Genomic DNA, 22,685 nt, shown 5'->3' on the forward strand with positions numbered 1-22,685 from the left:
CAGCAGGTTGTGGGTCCTGGTGCGTCTAGTTGAGGCCTCCCTTCTGTGTGTTCATAACTGATCGTAGGAAGAGGGCCTGTTTGACAGATTGAGGAAGGTTCTGATATATTCAGTTAAAGCAATAGTTTCCCATTAAATTGGAGAATGAAATTGGTGATTTTGGTTCTTTAGCGGGTGGTCTCAGAGACAGGGTGGGGTTCCCGCAGAAGCCCTCCTCTGCCTCCACGCGGGGACCCTCTTGCCCAGCTCACCCGACCACACAACTCTGCAGCCGCATGAGGGAGGCTCTGGCTGTTCCTGCTCTGCTGACCAGGTCAGTGGTCTGCCTGCGATTGGTCGTCCTCCTTTAGGCTTTGCGTAAACTGGAAGCGACTGGCGGGAACATGAGTTGTTGGCAGATGGTGCACAGTTTGAACTTTGCAAAGATTCACATTCTGAAAATGAAGGAACATGCTGGCAGAGTTATAGGGTGGCGCGAGCCAGGTGACCACAGGGCCTCTTGAGCCCTCGCTGTCCAGACTAGCGAGCCTTTGGGTCAGGGTGGTTTAGTTCTCTGCCATTTATAGGTGGCATTTTCTGATATAACCTGGGGGCCAGGCGGCACAGTAGACTACAATGAAGATTTGCCCCAGTGATTCTTGGCTCTCTTGCTGGGCGTGGGGCTGTCCTCCCTCCCGGGGACTTCCACCTCTGTGACCGGTTCCATGACGCAGGTGGATGAAGCAGGGCCTGTACGTGCTCAGAGAAGGTTCCCATGGTTTGGTTCCCGCGTCTCAGGGCTGTGACCATTTGAGACCCTCTGTGTGGTCTGCAAGGACCTCTGGATATTGGCATAGGCTGGACCATTTCGGAAGCATCCAGACCTATGTGATTCAGTCATTGCTTTGATGTTCTTGCTATGGGGCCACCTTACCCACTCTTCCTTTTACAAAATAGTGGTTTCTTCAGGATTCTATTCTAGTCCATAGAATCCACCCCTTCATTCTGTCCAAGTTGGTGGCACAGTGTGCGGTCACCCCCTCTGTTTGACGCCAGAGCCTGTCCTCCCCTGAACGAAGCCTCCCACCCGAGGCAGCCACTGCCGTCCTTCCTGCAGCCAGCATCCCGGCTGCCGAGATTTCCTGCTCTGGACAATTCACATTAACAGAGTCACGTGAAATGTGATCTTCAGTGTGCGGCTTCTTTCTCTTGCAGTGTCTCAGGGAGGCGTGCGTGTGGTAGCAGGGTAGGGCCTCACCCCTCTTGTGGCCGGGGCGCATCCCGTGGCAGGGTGGACCCTGACTGCTCTTCCTGGGTCAGCTGATGGGGGTTGGTGGTGTTTCCACTGGGGGGTTCAGTGAGGAGCAGTGCTGCTGTGCATATTGCGGGCTGGTCTGGGGTGAGTACTTTGCCTTTCTTTTGGATGTGGACCGAGGATGAGGTTGTCGAGTCCTCTGCAGGCACGTCTGTCCTCGCAGGAATCGTCTCTTGTCCAGAGCCACAGCCCCGTGTAACCACTGCCCGCCTCGGGTGCACCAGGGCTTCTGGACCTCCACTTCCACGCTCGCCGTGTCCGTCTCGGGCGTAGCCTTCCTGGCGGGTTTGCGGTGGCGTTCGCTGTGATTCATTGTCCCTGACCACTGATGGTGGCGTGTGCTGTGTGCTCCTTTGCGTGGCCAGTCCCACTCCATGCCCACTGCTGTCCCCTCCAGTGCCACCTCTGGTCCGTCTTCCGCTCCCTTCACGGGAGCAGGGAGGAGCATCTGCTGGTGAGAAGTCTCGGTTTCTCTTCGTTCATGAGGCCTCTTGTTCTACGGGCTCATATTGCTTTGGTAGATTTCAGTCGACTGCTTTATCGATTCTGGTTGGAGAAGTGCCCTCTGGCTCTGCTGAGGACCCTGGTTTCAGAATCACACTCCTCTTCTGTCCTCGGCATCTCGCTGGGTGGAAGGCCCTTTCTGTTCTCGGCTGGAACCTGACCCTGTGCGACTTCCGCCCAGGCTGACGTCCTGCACTCCGTGTGTGTAGAGAGATCAGATCCTTCTCTAGAGTCGCTGTCCAGTGCTTTGTCACCAGCCGGATGAGAACCAGAACGTGGGCTGGGCAGGTCCCAGGGCTGGGGTGGGCTGGTCCTCCCCTCAGGTGGCATGTCTGCTTGGGATTCACTGGGGAGGTTCTTTCCCTGGGCGTCCGATGGCTGAGTAAACCCAGATGGTAGGTGCTTTCTAGGTGGCGCTGGGGGCAGGTGGGTGTTTGGCGTCTTGGGGGAGGCAGCAGTGATTCTGGTGTGGGGGACGGGGGCCGTGACGTTGTCCCTGTGCGTCTGTGCAGTTCCTGCAGGACACCCTGGACGCCCTCTTCAACATCATGATGGAGAACTCGGAGAGCGAGACTTTTGACACCCTGGTGTTTGATGCCTTGGTAAGAGACCTTCCCTTCCTGCTGGGGAGCAGGGGGCTGCCCCACAGTCCCCCAAAGACGTCCAGTCAAAGGGGAGGCGTGGGCAGGTGGAAAGAGCCTTTCCCTGTGGAACTAGTTGTGCACATGCCAACTGGATGGGAAGATAGGAAGGGGAACCCGCCAATGCTGTGGTCCCTTTCCTCTAGTAGACCTGTTGGAGGAAGGTTCCAGAATGGTTGCTGTCATGTTGTTACTGAAAATATTGCTGATTAATTTGACAGGTTTTTATCATCGGACTAATTGCCGATAGAAAGTTCCAGCATTTTAACCCCGTTTTGGAGACCTACATTAAGAAGCACTTCAGTGCGACGTTGGCCTACACGTGAGTCTTTCATTTGTTTCAAAACCAGCACTTCTTTTTCTTGAATGCTTAAGTGTCTAGAGTCTTTTTTGTCTACGACTTTTGGCAGTGACTGTACATTTCCCTCCTCAAAACTTTGAATTTACTGGGATGATTTTTATTATTGTGTCCCTCTTAACAGGCCTTGCAATCTTGTTGAAAGAGATACGTGGTCAATTATCCTAACGTGCTGGAATAAATTCTTGTTCTCCTCCCTACCTTCCATGCATCTTTGAGCATTTTGGTTTATGCTCGATGAGGCTGATACGTGCATGTGGAGTGTCTGCCACACTGGGAATTCCCAACAGGCCTGATGAACGAGGGAATGGATGTGCCCTGTTGTGGGGTGATGGGTTGTATGGTGTGAATTAAATGCCGTTTGTTCTCTTCAGTGTTATCTCCTTGCCTTCCCTTCGACTCCACAAGCTTCAGCTCTAACTGACTTACATTCTTGGTTGCACACCCAATGTCCCCAGAGGTCCCCAGAGGATGGCAATACACACCGGGTGTGTTCACCTCTGGGCCTTGAGTTCGACAGCATAGTCCTGGAGTTCACCTGCCTGAGCATAAGATCTACTTTGTAACTTATAAGCTCTGTGGTCTTGGGCAAGTTGCTTAACCTCTCTGGTCTTCACCTTCTTGTCTGTGAAAAGGACATGGTTGTAGATTTGTTTGAAATTTTTAATGAGTTATTACATGTAGCATGCTTAGGAGAATCCCTGATGCTTAGAAAGCACTAAGTAGTTGCTGGATTTCATTATCATTAGAGTTGTTATGATGATGTGTTACTTGCTTTTTCATGATGGGATTTATTGGCACTAATTCAAAGTTTGTATTGTGCAAGTTGCAGTGAAAAATAAAGATCTTCATCATTTCTTTAAGAGTAGAATCACTGGAAATCATTCTTTCTAGTGTCCCCAGGTCTGAGTCCCAGCCCCCACCTGGGTTTTGAGTAGACTTCAGTTGAAATCTGCATTCCCTGCCTGTGAGCAGCCTGGAGCCTAAGGTCACAGGGTTCTGGCTCCTGAAGCTGACTGGTGACAACCTGGTCCTGGGCTAGACCTTTCCTGTCCTGTCTTGCCTGGGTATTTATTGCAGGCTGGTGGGTGGAGCCACCAGGTGGGCGGAGAGGCACAGAATGTCCTCAGGCATGCAGAGCAAGCTGCGACCAGTCTTTTATGAGTCTTTGGCTAAAACTTTTTCTTTAAGATGTTTTCTCTCAGTGGAGATGCCAGTTTGTTTTTGTCGTGAACGGCTCTTTATAGACTGCAGGGAGGAAGATGAGTGGCATCTTCTCACTGTGGCGGCTGAGGTCTAACCCTGCAGGTTCGTGGCTGTGACCTGGGGTTCCTGCGAATGCGGCATGCTCTCCATGTGTGGCTGCGTCCCGAGTCTCCTGCTTGTCTGAGACGTGACCCAGCGGCTCTTTTCCAATCAGACTCTGTACTTTGATTTCAGAAAAGGAGAGGAAGGACAAGCTGGCCACTCTGAGTGTCCGCCCTGGCTGGCATGGCCCCCTGTGCTGTGCTGTTGGTGGGCAGGGCGTGCTCTCATGTCCCCTGCTAGAAAGATGGAAATTCAGCAAGTTGCTCAGTGGGAGAAATGTGAAAAAGTTCTGTTTTATCTTTAAGCTCTGCTGGGACAGAGATGAGAACCAGTGCCCTCCTGTTCAATCTCTGCAAATGCAGAGAGGGCCATCTTTATTTTGGAAAGTAAGTATTCTTATCATGTTTTGATAAACTACCCAGTGCAGATGGGTCCTCAGCCACTGGGACATGAGCATTTCCACCTTGAAATGCCAAAGAGGTCAGTACTGACAGTCACAGTTCTAAGCAACTCAGGGAAGGCCGCCTTCTACATGGTCTCTCCCCTTCCATAAATGTTGTGATAGGTCTTCCCAAAGAACTGCCAGAGAAGCAATGGAAGGTTTGGGCAATGGGAATCACTTCCTGAAGAAATAATCGGTAGTTCTTGGAGTCTGGCCACATGGGAGTGACCAGCTCTGGTCAAGCGAAAGAGGGGGAGGTGTTAGCTTTGATGACTGTCCTTCACCGTAACCAGCAGGACTAGCTCCTTCTGTCCACTGAGCTATGCCTCATGGAGTTGCCACTGGCTTCTCACCGACATGATTGGTGCTCCATTTGTTCTGAAGCCACGTGCTCCTGCCAGGAGCATGATCTTCGTGCACTCATGAGATGGCCTAGCAGGTTTATTTTCTGGTTCGGGCTGTCCTCTTTGTGAATCATTATTGTTTTTCACTCTTTCCTTGATTAACTTGTTGGAAGAGTTCCCAAAGTGTGTTCTGTGGGTGTTTTTTGTTTTTTTTTTTTTTTTTTGGTTTTGTTTTTTCTGAGGGGTAATATTAATAGGGGTGAAAGGAAAAGGTGTCTTGAAGTTTGGGAACATAATTTAAAAGAAGTGAAACAGACCTCATGCCAGGACTTGGATGTTCCCATGCATTGAGTTCCTCCAGGAGATGTGAGTGCTAAGTTGCTCTTTCAGTGGGGGGCCTTGGCTCTGGACCCCACAGTGGGAGGATCCTGCCAGCCCCAGCCCCAGCCCCAGCCCCAGCCCCAGCCCCAGCCCCAGCCCCAGGCCCAGCCCCAGCCCCATCCCCAGCCCCAGCCCCAGCCCCAGGACCAGGCCCAGCCTCAGCCCCAGCCCCAGCCCCAGCCCCAGCCCCAGCCTCAGCCTCAGCCCCAGCCCCAGCCCCAGCCCCAGGCCCAGCCCCAGCCCCAGCCCCAGGCCCAGCCCCAGCCCCAGCCCCAGCCCCAGCCCCATCCCCAGCCCCAGGCCCAGCCCCAGCCCCAGGCCCAGCCCCAGCCACAGAGCACACTGAGACCCCACTGGCAGGTCGGCCCCTCTGGGAGGTCAGCTTTCCCACTGGAGTTCTGGAACCTGAGCAGTATTAGAAATACATTTACATCCGCCGAGGTGCCCAGAGGGCTTTTTATTGTGACTTCTTAGTAAAATAGGTCATGCTGGGTCACCTGTGTGGCAGTTACATGGCCCTTGTGTCTTATACTGGTCTGGAGGAACAGTCTGGCCATGCTGGCTCAGAGAGCTGTCTGTACCCGATCAGACTCCTGTTAGGAGTGTGGTGCATGCTTCAAAGCCACAGTGAATTCTTCAGTATATAAAGGGTGACTGGAGACTCACCAACTTTTACACTTTAGTTTGGTTAATGGACGTCCTTGTTGGTCTTTGTTATCAAGGTTGCCCCTGTGCCGCTAGGTTTTAGCGAATGGTTGCCCAGCCCAGTCGATGGAAACCAGCACTGTGCAGAAGCTAATTTAGTGGTGCTTTTGTGAGTCAGAGGACATTGCTTGGGAGTGAGTCTTATGAGCAAGGACTATTAGATTAGGGGCTAGTAGCAGTAGGAAGGGTATAAGTCTGACCAAATTAAAATTTGCTTATTTCCACTCCTGCCTTCATCATTTAAAAATAAGACATCCTCAGTGTAAAAAACACTTTATAAGATTACATTGCAGAAAATGAAAGTCTCTGCATATAACGCTGCACTTTGAAGATAACCACTGTCTCTGAGTTTATTTTCCATGGCCGTGTTAACAGCATCGCTATGTGATGGTGTCTGCTCATTTACAAAATGTTGTTTTTGCTTATTCAAAATTGAAAAGCTTCTTTTCACTGTTACGATGTGTATATGGTAAAACTCACTTGATGAGTTTGAACAGCTGTTTACATCTTTGAAATCACTGCCCAAGACAAGCTCTCTAACCTTGCCTCCCCTCTGAGTCAGTCCCACCCCTGAGAAGCAGGTCCTTCCTGATTTCTGATCCATGTGTTTGTTCGGCCTGCTCCTGGGCTCTGGTTGGTGGTGGTGGGGCTCCGTGTGGCTGGCCTCTTCCTTCGGCATGGGCTCCGGAGGCCCCTCCATTGCCTTACACCCCATTGTCCGACTCTGCTTTTCTGGTCGCTGTGTGGCCTGTTGTGTGGGTCCTCCACTGGACTCGAGTGTCCCTTCTCCTGTGGATGGATGAGTGCAGTCTGTCTAGATTTTGCTTATAAAGCTCCTGTGCGTGGTCTTGTCCACTCTTTGTGGACATCTTTTTCATTCCCCTGGGTGTGCACTTAGATCAGCCTGGATGGAGCCACGGTACTCTGTGGTCCACTCCACCAGGAGTTGCCCTGGGTTCTCCACAACAGCTGTGCCATTTGTATCCCCGACAATCCGTGAACATTCCAAGTGCCGTGTATCCTCATCAGTATTTCGTATCGGCTGACTTAATTTAGAGCCATTGTAATGGGGCAGACAGCTATCACTGTGGTCTTCATTGTTGGTTACCTGATGATTGAAGATATTTAGTGCCTATTTATTTTTTATTTGCTATTTGTGAACTGATTGTCCCAATCACCTTTTCACTTTTGATTCTTTTGCTTATCTTTTTAGTCCTGATTTGTAGGATACCTCTACACACACATGCACAGAGAGACAGGGATGGACAGAATGTCAGACCTGAATTCTGAACGCTTTTCCTCTGCCTGTGCTTTGCTTATCCTTTTCCCTAATGTAGTCTTTTGATGAGCAGACATTTGTAATTTTTTTTGAAACTCGATTTATCATTTTAAAAGACAGTCATGGATTTCAGCTCCATGACTAGAATGTCTTTGCCTGACCAAAGGTAATGTCAGTACCTGCATTGTCCAGTGTCACGGCACTGGGTTCATGGAGCTACTTAAATAAAACTAAATTGAAAATACATTTTCTTGATTGCAGTAGGTCCATTTCGAGTGCCCTGTTGCCACATTTGGTGAGTGGCTGCCACATTGGACAGCTCAGTTATGGGAGAGCCCCGTCCCTGCAGGAAGTTCTGTTGGCACCAACAGTATGTTAGTAGCTTTATGCTTTTAGCTTTAAGTCTCAGTCATGTAGAAAATGCATTTAGTGAAATTCAACATCCATTTATGATCAAACCTCTTAGCAAAGTAGGAATGGATGGGAAATTCCTCAATCCGATAAAACAAAACAAACAAAAATTGGACTGAAGTTGTAGCTGACCTCATACTGAAAGCTTTACTTGGAAAGCTTTTCTCTTAAGTTTAGGAACAGAGCAGGATGTCAGTTCTCTCTGTGTCTGTTTGACGGATGAAGGGACTGTGCAATGAAGCAGGAAAACTAGCTAAGAAGGGAAAAAGTAATGAAACTGCATCCTCACACAGTGTGATCATGCGCAGAGAGAATCCTGTGTGAGGTAAGTCTCAGACCAAACAGAGTAATGACCAGTAGAACTAGTAAGTAAGCTTGAAGAAGCTGAGATTCAAAACTTAGGGTAATAGTTCCACAGGGTAAACATAGGTCAACATATCACATTGTATTCCATAAATGTTATGATCTTTTATTAATTAAAAAATGTCAAGTTACATATTCCAAAATAAAACAACTAAAAAAAATAATCAGTTTTGTGCATAAAAATAATTGGGAGATGAAATTAAAAGTGTTGTACTTTTTACTGTACTATTGAAAAAATATCAGATACCAAAGAACAAATTTAGCAATAGATGGATGATACCTCTGCCCCTGCAAATTGTAGAATATTATCTAGAAAAGTCTAAAAGGAACTAAGTAGAGGTACATACCATGTTCATAGTTTGAAAGAAAATCTTGCTTGAATGTTCATTTTTCCCAATTATTCTGTCATTTCACCACAATCCCATTAAAAATTCTCATATGCTTTAGTGAAAAATTGGTTAACCGATTTCAAAATTTATGTGCATATGCATAATGTAGAGACTACCCAAATAAAGTTTCAGAAAACAAACCTGATTTCAAGACTTACTATTTGCAGGAACCCAAATCATGTGGTATTAGCATAAAAATGGACGAAAATGTCAGTGGAAGAGAATGCAGAATACAGGATGGGCCCATAATAGACCTCTGTCTCGCGCCTTGTTCTCTTTTAGCAGCATGGCCACGTAACTGTCCTTTCCCATGGTAGAGATGACGGAGTTTCCCCCTCCACCCCCGACATCTATATTTAACAGCTGTGCAATATCCATCGTAGGGCTGTATCATAATTTACTTAAGCAGTCGTCAAATGATGGACGTGTGCCTCGTTTATGTGGTTTTATAGACAAGGCTGCAGTGGGCATCATTTAGTATGCTGGTAATTGCTCTGGTAGGGCAGATTGCTAGCAATTGCTGATGTCAAAAGATTTGAATGTTTTCAATTGAGATAGATGTTGCTGATAGAGATTGTGTTACACGTTATCAGTTTTCCCTCTAAAACTGCCCCCTGTTTATTCTACTGTCAGCAATATGGCTTCCCCATGTCTTGTCTGTCCCGGGCAAAGCTTTACTTCTTTTTATATCATTTCCATACCTTAGCATTGCTTAGATACTGCAGGGTCTGGCACATGGTCGCCTGATGCTGTACCAGGTGTCCACTCCCCAGCCTTAATCTTGTTATCTTAATATCCATTTATTCATTTTATTAATAAAGTTGATTACTTTTAAAAATATATTTTTCAACTTTTACATGCTTAAATTAACCTTCTTACATATCTTGAAGCTTTGACTAAATCTGTTGTCATTTGAACTTGCTACTTTTCTGAAATAGAGCCACATGGGAAAAAAATTAATGCTTTTTCCTTTGTTTTTACTCAGAAACTTTTAAGAACTATGTATGAATTAAATACTTAATTTATGAAGCTATGAATTACAGCCAAATTTCCAATACATAATTTATTTCTATCAATTTTCTCTAATATTGGTGATGAGATAGAAAATGTAAAAATAATTCTGATATTTTTGGGGGCTGTAAATTGTCTAAACTTTATTAAAAATAGGTTCTTAATGTTTTCATGTTAGGGATTAATTTTCAGCTCACACGTTATAAATACCTGGACAATGAGAAGTATAGACAGTATGCTTTTAAAGCTAATAGTATTGCGGGAATTCTGTTATTAAATTAAATAATGTTAAACATTGTCCACCCATACAAATTCACATATCCACCTGTGCTCTTTTCATATATTGTTTTTACCTTTGTAATATGAATCTTAGATAATTAATTAAAAATTGAATAGTGTTTCTTTCCTATTTGAAGTTTGGCTTCTAAGCCTTTATTTTCAACATAAGAACTCTGGGTTTTAGAAAATCTGAAAATGAGGAGAGGTGGCCGAGTTGATTTCCAGTAACTAATACTGTTAATCGTGCCTTTTTTGTGGTGGTGAAATAGCCCCAGTTATACTTACCCATTATGAAATGCACAGTTCCTCGGCATGCATCGAGAGAGCCAACAACGGGAGTTAGTTCCAGACCTTTCTGGTATAATATCTTTTTGGAAAAAAATTTGTGGCTGTTCAGCTGTGGTGAAAATCTTCTTGGTTTGTTGTTTAGCCTTGGCTTCCTCGTCTGCAGAAGGGTAGTACCGCTTCACTGTGTCACCTGAAGATTAAGTTAGACAACACTTACCAGGCTTAGAACCACAGCTTGAGGCCAGAGGTACTTATTAAATGCTTCGACCTACGTCCCCGAGAGACATTTCGCATTGCTTCACCCGATTAGGGAACCTGTTGTGAGTAAGCATATACTGATCAGAGGAAACCAAAATAAAAATAGCAGTTAAGAATTAAGATGTGGGGCTAGAGTTTTGGATCAGTGGTAGAGCACTTGCCTCGCATGTGTGAGGAACTGGGTTTGATTCTCAGCACTGCCTATAAATAAATGAATAAAATAAAGGTCTATCAACACCTAAAATAATACTAAAAAAAAACAAAAAAGAATTAAGATGCGTCAGTTTTCTGGACTTATCCCTGACGTTTCCCTTGTGGCTAGGAAGCTGACCAAGGTTTTGCGGAACTACGTGGACAGCGCCGACAAGCCAGGAGTGAACGACCAGCTGTACAAGGCCATGAAAGCGCTGGAGTACATCTTCAAGTTCATCGTGCGCTCCCGGATCCTGTTCAACCAGTGGGTATCCCCAGGCCCTTCCAGGGGGCCTCCTGCCTCCCTCCCGTCCCCTCCTCTCCTCTCTCCCCTGGTCTTCCCTCCCCTCCTCCTCCCCTTGCTCCTAGTGCAGCAGAGCCCTGGAGGTGGGCGCCTGGGTGGGGCCACCCACGCGGACTGTGCTCCTGTGCAGTCATCTGGAGCTGGCCAGGTAGCCTCTGGGGTCTGGGCAGCCTGCCTGGTGGCCATCGCTGCCTGCTGGAGGCGTTTGTGATGCTCCCCACGTGCTGCTGGGTGCTGACCAAGGGCTGCCACTTCTTTTCCATGTATCTTCATATAGCAAACAGCCCCAGGAGGACAGGCGAAAGTAAAACAAGGGGCAGCAAGAAAAAGCCAGAATCAAGTTAAACCGCCTCACTTGGGGAGACCCTGGGGCTTCCTGCTGCCCCTCCTTCAGCCAGAATAATGCTTGGTGTCCAGGGAGATGCTCCTCCACAGGCAGTGGAGGACACTCAGGGGCTTCCGCTTAGCGACGTGTCTGGACTATCTGGGGGACTCCGGGGTTGGTTTTGAGCTGTGAAGGAGGTGGGTTATTTAGGACGTCATGACTGTGTGGTGTTCCTACTTTACACATTGACCTTTATGAAGAACGATGCTAAAGCGAGGGTGCGTTCTGTCGGGCCCCCCGGCACACTGCACCCTAGGACGGAAGAGACGTGGACAGCCCGGTGTGAGCGCGGGGCGTTGCGGTGGACTTGCTCCCAGGGCTGTTTTGGGGGCAGCCTGCTGGGAGCTGGGTCGGGGGACATTGGTCATTCTGCTTCAGGTTTGTCCTGAAGTGTGTTCTGCACACAAAGATGGCCTCGCGGGTCCACGTCCTCCGAGTCGGAGAACACTGCGGCCTTTCAAGAGCATGGCTCTCAGGCTCCTTATGAGTGAAGACGTGGTTGCAGTGGTACCAGATTCACACCTTCCAATTTCCTCCTCACAGTTTCCATTGCCTGAAGCAGATGTGCCCAGAAGAAAAGGAAAGAATGCAAAACCCTTCTTAGCTATGCGACGCGAGCTGAAGCCGCCGCGGTCCATTACTGACCGTGTGTAGACAGATAGCAGTCACAAAGGGTGGTAGCCACCAGGGGCAGGGGCCCAGCCACAGGACAGGGCGTCGTTGCTGTGTAGAAAGACCCAAGGCTGGGCGGCATCAGGCTTCTTCCTTGACTAAGATCTGCTGCAGAGGCTCCTTTACTTTGCGTGCTATGGTGGGTGTGACCCTTCCTGTGGACCTACGCTTTCTTTTATGCAAGGGTCTAAGCCATCAGCAATTTTCTCCCTGGTAGGGGTGAAGAGTTTGAGGCCGTCTAGCCTGGGTTTTCCCATGTTTTGTCTGATTTCATCGCAGTAAATTTAATTCTACGAAAATGAACTTCTTGGACCCCTCTGTCTTGCTTTTGTGTTTTCTCCTATGAATTTTAAACCTCTGGTTACTCTAAATCAAAATTTGTGCTGAAGTAGAAGGATGAACTTGAAAGAAAGCAACAGTTGGGTCATGTGAATTTTCTCATGTTTTATTTGAAAAATTTTAACCTTGTGCAATTTGTGATCCACCTGATGTTGAGTCTGGGGTTTGATGATGTATGTTTCCAGACACACTAGGATTTTCCTGTTCCTTCAGAGATTTGTAGTTAAAAGAAATGTGTGTTGATGTCCAGTGTTTTGTGTTGTCCTGGAAAATGCTCAAATCTTTTACACAGCAATGCTTCTCTAGAAAAGATAGAGGTCACTCCGGTGGACCAGTAATAAATCACATCTCTGTTTTTCTCCTCAGTCTGTTTCAGTTTCAAAATACAAATGGCATGAGCCTCTTTGAACCCTGGTCCATAAAAGTCATTGAGCTTTCCCGCCTTGTGGTGGTTAGCAGTGTGATTGGCCACATGCAGCAAGGAAACCCAGCACATGCGGCTTTGCCAGATGAGATCCGATTTGTTTTTCCCACACAACTTGGATGGTGTGGGGCCTCATTTTCCCGCTCCTGTTTTCTTTCTTCCTCACCATCCTGAGGGTCTGTCTCTTTATCTCATGGTCCCTAAGTGGCTGCTGCCCTCCCGATGTCAGGTCTGTACTCCAGGAAGCAGGGGGGATGCCGAGGCAGGGGCAGCTGTGCCAGCCCCTCTCCTTGTGAAGGGCTCCTCCCTGCCTCTGCATGCTGTGTGCTCCCTCCCAGGGGCAGAGCTGTTCCTTGACCACCCTAGCTGAACAGGAAGGGTCTTCTCAATGGGTTTGTTGATGCTTTCCCCCAAATCAGTTTCTGGAGACGTGTACAGTGCGTGGGGTAGCTGCCACCCAGAATGTCTGTCGCCCCAGAGCTGGAATCTCCTCACCGTGGGTCACTAGAACTAGCAGATTTGGTGGAGTCTAGTTAGTTTGTGGGTCAGTCTCCGGGGCTCCTGTCAGCAGCTCCCCTTTGGTTTTAGATGATCGAGGCTCCACATGAGTTCAGTGTGACTGGCTCATGTAGAAATGGAGTGGAAGACTTAGCTGACCTCTGCCCGCGACCCAGGAAGCTCTGTGTACAAGTGCTCAGTATAGACCAGGATCCCTCCACCTGCCTTTGTCCCAGATAGGTCCCAGCAGGAGCCAGCCTGGTGCCGAACTGAGTTTATGTGCTGCAATAACTTGCTTGTCTGAAGAGCTGAGGTTGTCTAGGACACAAACAGTAGCAGTATCTCTGAAAGATGGTGGGGCCTCCTTAGCTTCCCAGACCCTTTCTGTCCAGGGCCCAGGGAGCATGGGGACCCTGCTGGTCCTCCTGGCCTTTGCTTTCTCTTTCCTCCTTCCCTTCCTCATCCCCTCCCTTCTGGCTTCCTCCCATCTTTCTAAATGCAGAATGAGCTTGTGAGTCTGGTCTCTGGCCCAGACTTTAGTACTTTCAAGGCCCTTTTAGTTTTCCCTCCTGGTGTTTTTGAGTGTGAATCTTGGCCCCCTATGGGGACCTCACCCCTTTAGAACATCGAGGGCAGTGTAGCCCAACGTGTGGGTGCGATGAGTAGCTTCTTCAGTTTAAATCTTATGTTGGATGTTTTAGTATCTTACAGATTTTATGGGATGAAAAACTAATGACCTTAAAATTGTGGGCGCCAGGGCCAGAGTCTTGGTCTCTCCCCTGTGCCCTGCTCTCGCCAGCTCCCTGCTGTCCTTCCACAACCTTCATCCGTGACATCAAGGGCCTGATTGCAGATGCAGTAGTACTCCGGTTCTGAGCAGGCTGCTGGAGGAATCCGCCGTCCAGTGTCCCACACGGTTGTCTAGAACGTTGATTATAACAAGCCCTAAGCAGGTCTCATGTGGGGCGTTTTCAGAGGCGGGGAAGAAAACAAACCAGGGCTCTCATTTTCTTACCTGCAACACATTTATTACCTTGGGAGAAAAACAATTGTGCTCACAGCTGGAATTGACAAGTGTGTTTTTCTTTTTGCAGTTGGAACAAACTTTTGAGGTCTGTTATTTTTCTTCTTCTTGCAAAACGGTCTGCTGTGTTTTCATATCATGCAGGCGCTTTGTTAAGTTCTGGGATAATTGACGGTAATTATTCTTCCTAGGAACAAAGAGGTGAAACTCAGGAGATGAAGATGTGGAAGCTTATCATAGTTCTCTTACCATTTTTCTTGCTTGCGATTCCATACTTTTTGTTTAAAAAACTCATTTTGTCTTGAAATGAGAACAGCAGTTTGCAAGCTCTGGCCCCAAGACATTTGGTTCATGGGGAACCCACTGCAAGATTACCGACTGCCGGGGGCACTTCTTGGCTGGTTTTTGTCTGTCTGTGTTTTCTGTGTGGGTGGATCACATTAACCAGAAAGCCAGAAAGCAGACCGATGCTGCAGCAGACCTTCTGAGCCAAACAGCTAGATCTCACTATTGCTTGGCCCCTTGTCTACATCTGCTGCTTGCTTTGTGAATATATAGTTATTGATCAGGAATCAGTTGTGCAGAGCTATCTTTTTTGCTATCATTCCTTAGGTCACAGAATAGAACCTAGTTAATAGATAAAGATCCTTTCATTCCTTGTTAATAAATACTTATTTAAAATAGAGCAATGAGGAGGTTTTATTCATCAGTTAACTTGTTTACAAGTCTCTGAGTTCTTTGTTGCCAGCCCTACCTCCACCTCAGAGGAGGTCAGACAGGCAACTCTTCTCTGGTTTATTTGATAAAACCTAGAGGTAAACTTCTAGACTTCCCTAGTGGTCTTTCATTACAGAAAGATTCTTCAGAGGGATCATTGTACAATCTAACTACTTAATGTGTCCCACATGTGTGGGTTGGCAACAGAAAAGCTGATTATTAATTTTTATCTACCAACATTGATGGTAGAATGTTAGATATATTGAAGACACTTTAATCATGCTTTCTAGATTTTGAGACAGTGTTATTGTAGACCTGCAGATTCATAATTGTGATGTCTTCCTTATGGACTTACTTCTTTTTTTTTTTTTTTTTTTTGGATCTACTTCTTAATCAACTCAAAAAGTTTCTTTTTACCTTTTGGCTAGTGTTTGTGCAGAATACCTTTTTCTCTACCCCTATTTTCAGCCTTTTGGAACCTTTATATTTGAGATGCATCTTTTAAGCAACGTGTGGCTCTATTTTTATTTCATTCGGTCTGACAATCCTTTTAATGAGTTTATTCATTTAAATATAATGTGATTAAATACTATAGTATTTGTCAAGGTAGATTTAAAAAATTCAGAAAGAAATTCTCCAAGGAGGCACAGGACACTTCCTGGGGATTGACCCTGCTGTGAGGACAGCAGAGTGCTACCATGGGGACAGGCCTGCCATTTTGACCATGGACTTCAAAGAGGTCGGGGTCGGTAAGGACAGATACGAGGAGGGTTATGTTAGACTTTGGAAACGTGCTCCTTGGTCATGGTGATCAACAGCAGGCCAGTGTGGGTCTGGGGTTGGACCACAGCATCTGGGTAGAAGCCCCCTGTACCAGGCTGCGGTGGCCCAGGGCAAGCATGCAGCCCTGGCAGCCTTTCCTGGCAGTTCCTGTCGGGCAGCCTGCAGAAAAACCCTCCTGTACAGCCTGCCAGCTGCACTTACTTGGTCTTGAGAGGAGGGACACAGTGACCCTGTTTTGATTTTTTTTTTATTCCACAGGTCTGTAGCTACGGCCTGGTCTTTTAAGCATCCTCGTTATACCCCTTTCTCCTTTTCTTTGCCTTCTTCAGTACCGATCAGACTTTGCTCTTCTCTGTCCACTTTCTGCTCTCTCCATCTTTAGCAAGCCTTCCTCCGCCAGCCTCTTGGTGACTGCCTGGGAATCGTGCCTCTCCAGAGAGAGCGTCACTCGCATTGCCGCCATCCCCCTCCCTCCGTGCTGATGCTCCATGGAGCTGGAAAACGCCTCCCAACTCCATTGACTCCCTCCTCTCTTTGGTGTTGATGTTATCATGCATTTTAAATCTGCGTCTTTAGGCGCCATCAGAAGTTACTATTTTGTGCAGTCGTCATTCGTGGGTGTTTTATATTTATGATGACTTTCCAGCTTTCAGTTCCCCGTGTCCCTCTTGGGTCACTTTCCTTCTGTCAGAAGAACCCCCTGTGGGCTTTCCCTTAGCAGAGGTCAGCTATAGGCTTTGTATGCATGGAACCTGTTCATCTTGTCCTGTGTCCGACCGAGGGTATGTCCGCCTGGCGTTGATGTCTAGGGCGGCCGCTGTTCCTGATCTCCAGGCGCTGGCCTGTTCTCCTGGGTTTCTGTTGTTGCTGGTGAGAGGTCAGCTTGGACTCTCTGTTGGTTTCTTCATCTCCAGCTGCTGTCACCATTTGTCTCTGTGGTTTTTGCCCTCACTGTGGGACGATGGGAATGCTTTGCTTTGAATGTATCCCCTACTGGACGTTTGAACCTTTGGATCAAGGTCTTCATTGGTTTTAGGAACTTGTGGCCCCACCCGTCGTCCCGGTGGTCTGCCTGGTCTCTGCCCCTTGTCCCCTGACCTTGGCTCTGTGACTGCTCCATCCATTTTCCCTGCACCTTTGTTTTCCAGCCCTCTTCTCAGGAGTTTCTTCCCCTGTCCTTCTGTGTGGTTATTTTTCCTGTGAATTGTCTTCCACTTCACTAATTTTGTCTCTTGCTTTGTCTACTTTTTGGCTGATGCATATGCTATGTTCTTGATTTTAGATATTATACTTTTCTTCTAGAATTCCCACTTGTCTTTTTTATTTCATCTAAATTTTTTTAGTTATAGATGTACATAATACCTTTATTTTAATCATTCATTTTTTTCATGGTGCTTTACCCAGGGCCTCACGCATGCCAGGCAAGTGCTCCTACCACTGAGCCCAGGCCCCAGCCCTCCACTGGTCTTTTTTACAGATTCACTTTTCTACTAAAACGTCTTCCCTTCTGTTTTGCATGATTTCATCTTTTTCTTTTCTCTGTTATAAAGTATGCTAATTGCAGTGAGCTTGATGCTCTCGTTAGCTGCCTATGGGTCTTCCATCACCTGTGGTTCTTTCTTTCTTTGATGTGGCCCTGTGGTCTGGTCTTTGCTGCATTGGATGACTTCCTTTGGCAGCGTGAAGCTGCAGGTGGTATGATCTTCCAGAGGCCAGTCATCCTTCCCTCTTCTGGACTGGATGTGGGCCGAGCACCCAGCTCTGTAGACTGTCCTCCGCATGGCTCTAGGGTAGCCTTGGCCAATCTCCGTCTGCATTTCGTTTGCCCAGGTTCTTTTGTGTTTTACCCTAGAGTCTGCCGTTATCTTGGGCCTCCCATGCTAGCATTTTCCAAGCTCAAGTTATTTTCTCTGAGGACTGAAAATAATTCTACTCTTTCTTGTAGAAGTTTCCTTGTGGTTTTTAGTCTCGCACCCCATGTGGCTCCTGGAAGTGGCAAACGTCCCTGGGTGGGGGAAGACTGCAGACTTGAAGCCTCACCCAGTGTTGGTGCCAGTCTGCCAAATGCTTCCCTGCCACCTGCAAGTGAAAGTTCTTGACTCCATAATTTTAATTGTTTGGTACAACATTTAAGCAAACATCTATTTGGAAATTTTATTTACAAAACAGATACACAAGGTTGCAATTTCCCATTTCACACGGAATTCTTTACAATGGAACTCATTTAAATGTGAGATCACCTCTAGGGTAATTAATTATCACTTAGTTTACAGAATTTTCCATTGTACACAAGTTTTCAGGTAGAGTATACTTTTAATTAGGCAGAAAAACTAGTCTGTATTAATAAAACATCAGAGTTGCCACGTTTTAAAATGCAAATGCGTTGCTTTTTAGTAACATAGCAACTTGGAGTAACTACTAATAAATAATTTATAGACAAAGCTTATTTACAATTAGTAACATATATCAGCCTCCACATTACCAAGGTACAACTTCCTTATCAATTTATCGAATACACTGCTGCACTTGAAATATTTTCAGTGAACTTCGACTCAAGATGAATGAATGAAGTCATTTTGAATGAATTGTTGGGTCATTTTTCAAATGGTTAGAAGATCATGTTAAATTTAGCCTATTAAGTATCTTCGTGATTGTGAATTATATAGCATTATGGGTTCAAAGATGCCCGAGGAAAACACCAGACTGCTGGGCAGGTCTGTGGGGTGGGGTACAGTGGGTTCTTCCTGTTCCCGCCCACCTCCTTCCCGCCTTCCCCGGCCCCCTGCCTCCCCCTCCCCTATTGTCTGTTTTTCGGGTGAATGAAATGTCCCAGGCGGGACGGGAACAGCAGCACATGCAGGCCTGCCGAGGTGGCCCGAGCTGACCTGCCTGCTGGCGGGTGGCCTCCCCTTGCGCGCAGTGGGGCTGCGGAGGTGGGGTCAGCGCCTGCGTCCGCCCCACCGTCCCATGTGCTTTGTTGCAGACTGTACGAGGACAAGGGCGAGGCCGACTTCGTGGAGTCCTTGCTGCAGCTCTTCCGCTCCATCAACGACATGATGAGCAGCACGTCCGACCAGACGGTCAGGGTGAAGGTAGGCGCCACCGCCCTCGGGAGGACTCGGAGGACGGGGTCCCGAACCTGAGCCGCCTGGGGGTCACGCAGGTCTGAATGTGCTAGTCCTCTAGCCGCAGCGCGGTGCTCCTTCTCCCTGGTGCGCCCCCCTCTCCTGGGCGGGAGGACCCTCTGAATGTACTCGGTGGACACGGGCAGTGGATGGCAGTGTGTGAGCTCTGACCGGTCAGTGCAGTCTGGTTTCAGCTGGGCTCCGGGGTCCTCGCCTGCACCGCGAGGGGTTCGCCCGCCGTCCGTCTGCCTCCCTCGTCGCCTCCTGTGCCGGCCCTGCTGTCCTGTGCGACAAGGATGGCTTCCACTGTGGCAGGGCTGCAGTCCCCCAGGACCCCTGGCGGGGCGGTGCTCGGAGAGCCCAGGGAGCAGCCCCTGTCCTGGCCGCTGGGCTTGCCAGCTGGGCGACATTCAGGGGCTGACATCCCAGCAGGGCTGAGCGTCTGCAGCTGGCAGCCTACGGTGACTCCCTCAGTGAAGGAGAATCCTGGTGGTTCACGGTGGCGCCCTCCACCGAGCTGTGTGGCCGCCTCCTTTCTTCCTTGTCTCTTGTGATGTTCTTTTCATGTACGATTTTGGAAAACATCCCCCGGCCTGTCGTCTTAGGAATGTCCTGGGCGAGTCCTTCCCAGCTTCCCGGTTTTGCCCTGCTCTCTGCAGCAGACGCTGTGTGTTCAGATCCTCTCCTGGCACTGTTACCAAGGGAACCTGCTGGACCAGCAGGAATACGGTCTCACGTCCCCTTGCCTCCCGGGCGCACTTCTCCCTGAGTCATTCATCTTTACAAGAGTTTGCTCTAAAAATTGGTGATCTGTGGAAAAAGCCATGTGGTGTGTATCTTAAAGTTTTAGGTTAGTTATTTTGGCTACTCAGTATTGCTTAAAGCTTCCTTATTGTTCCAGGGTTAAAATTAGCCATGTGCTTGGTACATTTACCACTGAGTCTAGTGCCATTTTAGCAAAACAGACACATGCTGGGTAAGAATAGATAAAAATTACAGGAAGTTTCGTGCCCAGAAGTAATTTTAGATTGCTAAATATATTCTCACGTTATTAAATTTGATTGGGCTTGACTTGTGTCTTCCTGCCTCCCTGGAAGTCGGGTCCTTTAGTGAGTGGAGACGGGAAGAATTTCCTTCGCTGGGAGTTTTGTCGTAAGATGCCGGGGATCGCCGACGTGCGCGTCCTGATGCAGGTCTCAGGTCTGCAGGACAGACGTGTGGGTTTTGTTGACAGGCTGCCCCCTCCCTGCTCATTTGTATCGGATTATTTCACAATAGTTGTTCCTTCAACGTTGGAGATCAAGGGCTGCCTTTGCGGAACCCTGGTTCTGTGTCATTTTGACGCTGGGTTTTGCGGTGTTGGCGCGTGAAGACTGTTGTGAGTCCCTTTGCCTACAGAGGTGTTCTCCGGACTGTGGCGGTTCCCGGGGTCATTGTTTCCCAGAGGGTGGCCCTTTGGACTGCTTTGATTCGGGGGCCCTGCCGCCTCCCTCGTCTGTGACCTGGAGGTCGGTGTGCCCTCTCGTCTTTGTGACCTTGCTCTGGGTGACCTGAACGGGGTTTTCTGACTGTTGAGCCAGCATCCTGGAGTGACCTTCTTGGAACAGCCCACTGCTCACAGCCAAGTCACGGGTTGGGGTCAGCCCCAGGGTTCGCGCCTAGGGACGGGAGGGCACAGGCGTTTCCCACGCTCCCTTGCTGCAGGACAAACTTGGCCTCAAATGTGAGTTTGCAATATTGTCTTTTTCCTCTGACTTAGTGAAGGTCTTTATGAGAATCATCAAATTATGTGGGAGACTGACACATGGAGGAGGCCACAGGGCGCATGGAGGGGGCCACAGGGCACGTGGACCCTGTCACCCTTACTCCTTCCACGTGGCGGCTGCCCCAGGTCACCTTTGCTTCCAGGTCCCACCCTGGGGTATCCGGGTGTTTCTGGAGACAGGATCAGCCACGTGCCCTTCACTGCCCCTCATTTAAAGCCCCCACCTCAGGGCTACAGCCAAACCCTTTTGGAAACACATTTTTACTGCAGTGACGTGGTGTGAATGTCCCATTCCAAGTGTGCGGCTCAGTGGCGCTCGCTGTGTTCACTGTTCTGTAACGGTGGCCCTCTGCTTCACGGTCCTCTCGTGGCCCCGCTTGAAACCCCACACCCATCAAAGACCAAGCCCGCCACATGCTGCGGCCCCGGAAGACGCCCTCTGTCTGCCTCTGCGTCTGACTGCCCTCACGCATGCGTGCGTGCGATGAGCCTGGAGCCTTGTCCCACGGCTGGCTTGTCTCACTGAGCGCAAGGCCGTAAGCGTTGGCCCGAGTTGTGGCTTGGGTCAGTCTCCTGCTCCGTGAAGGCTGGTGGAGTTTCTCTGTGTGGACGCCTGGGCCACTTCCAGGGCGTGACCATGGCGAGCAACGCCCTGTAACCTGGGCTGCAAACCCCTCGGAGCCCCTGGCTTCCCTTCTCTGGTGCACACCCAGCAGCAGAGTCGCTGGGTCATATGGTGATCGAGTTCAGGTTTTGGAGGCGTCACCGGGGGCTTCCAGGGTGCCCTGCAGTCTCACGCGCTCCTTCCTTGAGTTCTGTACTGCGTTCACTTCAGCAGTGGTTTCCAGAAGCTCCCCAGGGTCAGTGGATGGTGCTGCTTTTTCTGCCACACTGGAAGGTCGCTCCGCTCTCGCCAGCGCCTCCTGGCCTCCTTACTTCCCTCTGCGGAAGAGAAGCCCATCCCTTCGCCCAGAGCCAGCCCCCCTGTGCCGAGGTCTTCCCCGGCCTGCTCTTCAGGGAACCGTGGGGCTCTGCTCAGCTCTTCTCTGGTGTTGGGGAACGGCCTGTTCCTTTGGTCCACATCGTGACTAGGGCTGGAACGAGGCAGGGCCTCCCTGCTCCTGTGGAGCTCCCACCTGCCTGGGCTTTCTCTGCCGGTACATAGAGCAGGGAAGAAGCTCCGATGGTGTGCCAGGAAGGTCGCGTGAGACGTGAAGGGAGGGCGAGTGTCAGTGGGACTGGGCTTCGAGTTTTCTTGGAGGAGGAGACCTGGGTGGTGGCCCTGCTGTGTGGCAACAGGTGGTCTCTTCTTGACCATTCATGGTTGCTATGCTAGATCAAGGTGTTTGGGGTCTTGCAATTAGGGTTACCACAGGCTTTGACATTTTAATTCAGCTCCACAAGTATTTCTGCCTTCTTTCTGGAATGATCCTGGAAAGACTGTCCCATACCACGCCCAACCATACTCCATTGCTTTGTCTGGGGCTAAGAATTTCAGAATTTTTTGGTAAAAAGAAAAATTGAACATGAGCCATGATAAGAAATGGATTTTTACTTATGGTATATGTGTCTGTGAGTGCATGTGTGTGTTGGGTATGTGTGAGTGTGTGTCTGTGTGTATAAATGTGTGCTTACATGCGTGCCCATATGCATACATGTGGCATGTGAGTGTGAGAATGTTGTGTTTATGTGAGTCTACGTATGAGTACATGCATGGCTATGTTCTGTGTGCACAGGTGTGTATGTGACATGCCTGTTAGTCAGGACTGTGTATGTGTGCCTGGGCATGTTTATATGTGCTCACACAGTGTGATATGAGTGTGAGTGTTGGATATGTGCTTGTGATGCATGAGCACGCATGTGTGCATGTTGTCTGTGTTGCTGAAAACTGTTCATGGAAAGCCCTGCCCGTACACATTCTGGCATTTTCTATTGCTGTCTCCTTTAGTCTGCTCTACACTAATGGTTTGCACTAGGAATATTGCTGGTTAACAGCACATTTTATGAATGGCTAATGGATTTCAACCCACGTTTGAGAACCCATGCCTGTTACTAGTCTTCAGGGCTCTTCCCCTGTCTCTCCTGTGCAGTTTATTATGAAAATATTCTCATTAGTTTTCTGCACTTCTTCCATTGTCTTGTAGAGCCCCAGGCCCCTGGTGCTGAGGCATGTGGATTGGACTGGGGCGAAGATTAATTGAA

At 48.6% G+C, this 22,685-nt stretch overlaps 1 protein-coding gene across 2 annotated transcripts in view; it reads left to right on the plus strand.

The window, feature by feature from the left end:
• Positions 1 to 22,685, plus strand: part of Dock1 (dedicator of cytokinesis 1) — a 455,412-nt gene that overhangs the window by 96,334 nt on the left and 336,393 nt on the right. For both annotated transcript variants that reach the window (XM_047551998.1, XM_047551999.1), the window contains exons 20-23: positions 2,311 to 2,400; positions 2,661 to 2,761; positions 10,578 to 10,712; positions 18,577 to 18,685. In XM_047551998.1, the coding sequence (XP_047407954.1) occupies positions 2,311 to 2,400; positions 2,661 to 2,761; positions 10,578 to 10,712; positions 18,577 to 18,685 (435 nt within the window). The remainder of the gene's footprint in view (positions 1 to 2,310; positions 2,401 to 2,660; positions 2,762 to 10,577; positions 10,713 to 18,576; positions 18,686 to 22,685) is intronic.

Source organism: Sciurus carolinensis, chromosome 5, assembly GCF_902686445.1.
Source record: "Sciurus carolinensis chromosome 5, mSciCar1.2, whole genome shotgun sequence".
Classification (NCBI taxonomy): Eukaryota; Metazoa; Chordata; class Mammalia; order Rodentia; family Sciuridae; genus Sciurus; species Sciurus carolinensis.